The 6,016-nt window shown below is 42.7% G+C and overlaps 1 protein-coding gene across 3 annotated transcripts; it reads right to left on the bottom strand.

Annotated features, from left to right (window-relative positions):
• Positions 1-5,892, bottom strand: ORC6 (origin recognition complex subunit 6). 3 transcript variants are annotated; one of them, XM_014564860.2, is made up of 7 exons: positions 5,758-5,892; positions 4,168-4,297; positions 2,773-2,936; positions 2,470-2,559; positions 1,732-1,844; positions 1,196-1,264; positions 1-579 (listed from the first exon to the last, which is right to left on the bottom strand). In XM_014564860.2, exons 1-7 carry the CDS (start codon positions 5,778-5,780, stop codon positions 452-454), a joined length of 717 nt encoding a protein of 238 aa, XP_014420346.1. In that variant the 5' UTR covers positions 5,781-5,892; the 3' UTR covers positions 1-451. The 3 variants fall into 3 exon arrangements, with proteins under 3 accessions (XP_014420346.1, XP_032342135.1, XP_006191408.1); XM_032486244.1 differs by lacking the exon at positions 5,758-5,892 and adding an exon at positions 5,508-5,724 and having other exon boundaries at positions 1,196-1,261; XM_006191346.2 differs by lacking the exon at positions 5,758-5,892 and adding an exon at positions 5,508-5,718.
• Positions 5,893-6,016: the final 124 nt, after the last annotated feature.

The raw sequence follows: 6,016 nt of genomic DNA, 5'->3' as shown, positions 1-6,016 counted from the left end.
TGCATATAAACGTAACATTTATTAACTTAGGTTGTGTCATATATTGATTTAGTCAAACCAAGAGATTTATACAAAAACTTAAATAAAATCTTTAATAATCCATTCAGCCTGAATTTCATACTCTGGGTAGGACAGGACATTGTCTTTTGCTCAAAAGAAAACAAAAAAGAAAAATGGCTCCAGTTCCATTTTGTAGGAGCGTGCAGACCTGTGGGGAGCCAAGGCTAAGCTGACTAGGCACTGTGGCTGATCTAATGAATTTCCTGCCCATGTCAGGGGGCCGGCCTGCTGCCCATAACTCAGCCCCATTGCTGGCTTCTATGCTATTAAAGCAATCTAGTCTTAAGATCCTTGTTATAATAGTTCAAACAAAATTCCAAAGTGCTCACATCTCCCTTGAGGCGGCAGGTGCACTGTTGGTTTGCAGTACCAGGTAGTCCGGAAGCTGAAATCACTCTGAGGTAGCCTTTTGTGCTTTGGCAGCATTTTCCAAAATTCTCCTTTTCCACTCTTCATAATCCTGTGTCAGATCGTCGTCATTTTGCGGTTTATGTGGGGTCTCTACTACAGCCTCTATTTCTATGAGAGAAAAAAATTTTTTTAACGTTTCAAAATCCCTATGTTTATAAATGAGTAAAAAAAAAAAGGAAGCTTGTTCACTTTAAAATGTCTACTTTAATTAAGGTAAAATGGGGAATAAGATACCAAAATGGTAAGTGAAAGCAGAAGCAAACACATTGATTTTTCACTGTCCCTTCCACTCTGAGCATTCCAAGACATCCTGAAGACAGCTAACACTTCAAGCACTGAACCAAGCACTTTAATAGTATTATCTCATTCAGTCCTCACCACAATTCTATGAAATGGGTGCTAACATTAATCACATTTTATAGATTAGGAAATTGAGGCTCTCAGAAATTGTTACTTTCCTAAAATCACAAATGGTATGTAGTAAAGCAGGATTTGAACCTAAGCACTTTGGCTTCAGATGTATTCTTAATTACACAATACTTCTATAAATAACTGCTTGGAAAACTGGTCTTATCAAATGGTGAACTGCCAAGATTTAGTTCAAATCCTACTCTTGCCAAGGCAAGCTGCTAAAGCAGCTCAGGACTGTTCACTGCATTAAACCCACTGTACACTGATCCCACTGCACTAATTTCAACGTTCATCTGGTGTCCGTATGCCTCACCCTCTGCTGGAGGTTCAAGCACAGTCTTTTTCTTCTTCCGTGATGGAGGAGCTGAATCACCAGGCTCTTCTTTAGGGGAATAAAAAGTATCATCAGGGTTAATTTTTCCCTTATTCTCAATTTTAGTTTTGGTGTATATTTTAGATCACAAATAAAAATTAGATACCTTGACTGACCAAATATCAGGATAAGGAGAAGGCAAATAATCTTGCCCTTCTCTTGAATTTGGCTTTCCTTGTCAGACTTGAGAATCATTTCTATTCCAGCATACGTATATGGAGGCTGGTATTTAACACTGGAGCACATTAACAGAGAATCTATTTTCTAGGCATGAATTAATGGAATTACAGGGTTTTTAAAAAGTAAGCTATTTGATTTGAAAATTAGAAAAAAAAATTTCTCACTAAAAACTTTTTAGATCTACATTAAATATAATCAGAAAGCAGCTAGTTTGCAAGTTTGAAAATATATGACTTTTACCAGCAGGTTTTACATTTTCAAATGACATGTTCTTAAAACATGGAATGAATACTCACTGTCGATCTGCTGCCCAATCTTCTCTAATTGTTTACAGAGTCGGTCAAATATGGCTTTTTTTACACCAGATGTGGCTGCCATTTTACTTTTGTCCACCTTTAGCCTTAGAATCCTACAAAAGAATTTGATATATTACTGCTCTTAAGGCCAGTACATTCATCTTCTCTGGCCAACCAGATTATCAGTGAATTTCCTTTCCACCCATCCTTTATGATGAGCTGTCTAGTTCTCCCTTTATTCTAAACAATTATCATTAGCCATAACCATGCAAATTTGTATTTTAAAGCTATTATTTAGTTATTTATTGGACTACTAGAGTTAAAAGGCACATGGGATCTGTTATGGAACAAATGGGGCATAGGAAAGACATCTGCTACAGTGCTTCATGTCTGATAGAACTCTTTCTAGTAAATCTCAGATGTCACCAGTTTGCTGAATGACATTACAGCATTTTTAAGTGTTCAATTCACTTTAACCCATGATGCTTATATTTACTACTACAAGAATATAAACCATCCTCCCCTCCAAAAAAACTTCCCTAGTAACACTCCACAACAGTCACTAATGAAAAATACAAAACAAACGAACTTTTGAATCTGGTCACTTGGCTACTATTCCTAATGTTATTAAGGAAAATATGCTTGGAGTTGAAATCAACTAAATTAGAAGTATTCTTTGGAAATGAGAAATCTATTTATAAATTATGGACTTTTCTGAATGTTACAAGGCACACTTACTTGCACGCTGTCAGTAGTGCAGCAGTGGTGAAGAGCGGCCTGGATAAGTCAAGATCCACTTGTGGTGTTTGTGGAAGACTGGACTCATAGCTAAGGGAAAGCAGTGTTTGTAGAATTATTTGTTAGAAAATATTATTTCAAAGGGACCGAAAATGCATATCAGAACTTATAAGCTATTTAAATGCATAAGATATGCATTCTGACACATCAGCCTATTAGTTAGTTTTAAGACTGAAAATTAACAGAACACTGAATACTTCTACTTTATGTACCAGTACAGATTTTCAGTTACATGCTTCATACCTTTGTAGTATCTTTGAAGCCATATTCACTGCTTCTGTGCAGCTAAACTGTACAGCTAGGTCTCTTATTCCAATATTCGAGTTCAGGCCCAGTAAACACTCAAAAGATTTCAGACAGCTCTGATACATCTTCTTGTTCAAACCAGAAAGTTTAATTAAATAAGCCTTTGAAAGGAAAAATACATGAATCATAAAAATCCTAAGTGCTCCATATTACTGCCTTTAAAGATTTGTTTAATAAGTCAACTTTTCAAAATAAATTAATTCTGTGGCAAGTCACTGCACCTAAAGGTTTAGCTTCATTTAGTCAAAAATCAGTAATCATGTCAGGCAAGTTAAGTCCTGCTGACAAGAAGCTTATAGAAAGGCAGTCGTGCATGTGCACAGATACTTTAAAATACAACACAGTGTTTCTACAGCCAAGCTGTGAATGAAAAAACATAGGAGACGCATATATGATCACTTGTTTTAACAAAGGTGCCAATGTGCAATTTTTTTTTGAAAAGGAAGGAGGGAAGCAGTGGGAGTAGAGTTGGGAGGGTGAGTGTGTGAAGGAAGGAAAGGGAGAGGAGAGGGAAACTGGGAGAGAAACAGGAGGATCAACAACTGAGGGACACCAACTCTGCTCAGGAAAGGAAAGCTTAATAAAGGATGTAACAGCAAGGCAGGGTCATTTTAAGACAAACAGCTTGCCAGAAGAGCATTCCAGGTTTTAAAAAAAAGAGGTGTTGCATTTACAAAGTCACAAGGTGCAAGGTCTGTTAAGTGAATAGTGTAGCTTGAGGTTAGGGTTCAAGAGAGGCCAGAGAGTTTGATGGTAATGGGGAGCCAACACATTGGGAGCTAATGGTTTCTTTAATGCCACCATTTAATCTATGTACCACTGTGTGACAGGTACTGTGGTATTCTGTTACATACAGTACACTGTCTCATCCTTACAATAATCCAGTGAAATGGATATTCTTATCCCCACTTTATGGCTGAGGAAACTAGAGACTCAGAGTAACGGTGGTGTTGAAATTTGGTCTCAACATGTGACTCTTCTGACTCCACAGCTTGTGCTCTTAACCACTATGTCACTGGCAGATAAACACACATAGGTTTTAAAGTATCTGCTTTAGGACAGCGATGCTGGTGGCAGTGTGGAAGACGGCCTTGAGTGAAGAAAGAGGTGCCAGGGAAACTAGACAGTAAAGAGACAGTAAAGAAAAAAAAAATTTTTCCCTCCAACTCAACAAAGTGGTTCTAAAGTTCATCTAGAAGAAGATATGAGAATAGCCAGGAAAATTCTAAAATACAAGATTTTGGCAGGGTCTAACGCAACCAGAGACTAAAAAGTATGATTAAATTTCAGCGTCGCACTAGAATATTCAGACATTCAGTGGGACCTACTTACCCTGTCCAAGGGGCACTTCGTGCAGGAAGCTGCAAGGTCCAGGCACATGACCGCATTGCTGGTTTCTGTGGTTCGTGCAGACAGGCCCATACACTTCACATGAGACAGTCGCAGGTACTCCTCTGCTTTCCTGAGCAACATATTCAGTAAAACTCTTTTCCAGGAGTTTGCCCAACACTTTGATAAACAATGAATTCAGCCTGGTGGACTTCATTCTAAGCCTATGCAAGTTTCTTTGTGGCCGGGAATGAAAGTCACATCCTTTGGGGGAGGAAGGGATTCTACAAGGCAGAACAAGCCCTCTGACTCCAGACACCAATGTGCTCAAGAGCTTTCAGGCAAAAATAAGTTCCTGAAATCCTCCACAAAAAACCCCTTCTTTCGGCCTTCCATTACTGGACCAAGCATAAACTGTCACAAAGGCAGGTAGGTGAGACCAGGGTTCCTTCTTCTTCTAAGTCAGTGGTTCTCAAACTTTAGTGTACATGGCAGTCACCTTAGGGCTTGTGAAAACAAATTGCTGGGTCCCAGCCCAGAGTTTCTGCTCAGTAAGGCCTAGAGAGGGGCCCAGGTATGTGCATATCCACCAAATGCCAAGATGATACGGATGCTGCTGGTCCAGGGACCACATTTTGAGAATCGCTGTTTTAAACGGTTACACGCTACAGAGGTCGTACGTCAAACCTTTCAAGATGTGCTCCTTTCCTTTCCTTCCCTTCCCTTCCCTCACCTAATCGATAGCTCAGGCACCTGGCCTAGTCCTGCCCTCCACAGTTTAGCTACAGTACTTTATTTCTAACCCTAGAACATGCAAAGGTCCTTCCCATCCCAGGGATTTTGCACAGGCTGTTGTCTCTGCTTGGGCCCTCTTCCCACATCTTTCCGTGGCTGGCACCCTCTATCAGCGCAAATAGCACCCCCTCCGAGGCTTTCTCTCAAGTTTTTTTAAATTAAAGGCAGCCGCCAGGTCGCGCTCCGCCCCGCCCCCAGTGGGTCCGCACACCACCCCTACCCGGTTTCGTTCTCTACGTAGTTGTCACCACAGACAGGGTCCTCCACGGGGTCTGTACCCCGTCCATTTGCTTCAGTGCCATAAACAGGCCCTCAATTAAGTATCTGCGGAACCACCCAAGTTCTCCGACTCTTTTCCTACCACCGTGCAACCCTCACAGCTGGTTGTTCCCGGGGACGTCTACACTCGGCCCTCTGACCACCTCACATAAGCCCACTGCCCGGAAGCTTTTCTCGAGGTGGGCCTAAATCCCGCCGTCGCGCGGGAAAGGCACGGGCCCCGTATCAGGAGGGCGCCGGGCTGCTGGGGCGTGCGCGGCCGGACTCACCTCAGCACCTCCGGCTCGGCGATGCCCAGGCGCGAAGCTAAACGCCGGACTAGACCAGATTCCATGGCGGGGACAAGGAAAACTCGCGCAAACAGCTGCTACGCGACGAAACCCGCGCGCAGACGCGACACTCGCCAATGAGGGCCGGGTCCTACCCACTGCGGCATATGGATTGGTTGGGACGAGATGTTGAGCCCGCCCCACAAGCCAATCCTGGTCTTCCTTCTGCGCATGCGCTCTACGAGTGTACCTTCCAAGGAAGAAAGCGAACATGGTCAGGCGGCTCCCACTCCTTCCATTCCTCCCTTCTTGACAGACTCAAACGTTGCCCTTCCCTCCTGCAGTCTCCTTCCTCCTGTCGAGAGATTCACAGCTACTCTGCACCGCCCCGCCCTTTCGCACACTGTGGAAGGATTGGCTGGCGCCTAGGTCCGTCAGCCCAGCGTGAAGTGACAAGGGCCAATAACTACACGAGACTTGAGGTTCCTAGAAGCGGGCCAATCGGGGAG

The sequence above is a fragment of the Camelus ferus genome, chromosome 9 (assembly GCF_009834535.1).
Source record: "Camelus ferus isolate YT-003-E chromosome 9, BCGSAC_Cfer_1.0, whole genome shotgun sequence".
In the NCBI taxonomy this organism is placed as follows: Eukaryota; Metazoa; Chordata; class Mammalia; order Artiodactyla; family Camelidae; genus Camelus; species Camelus ferus.
Note: the sequence above shows the minus strand (reverse complement) of the source record. Positions and strands in the feature narration are given on the sequence as shown.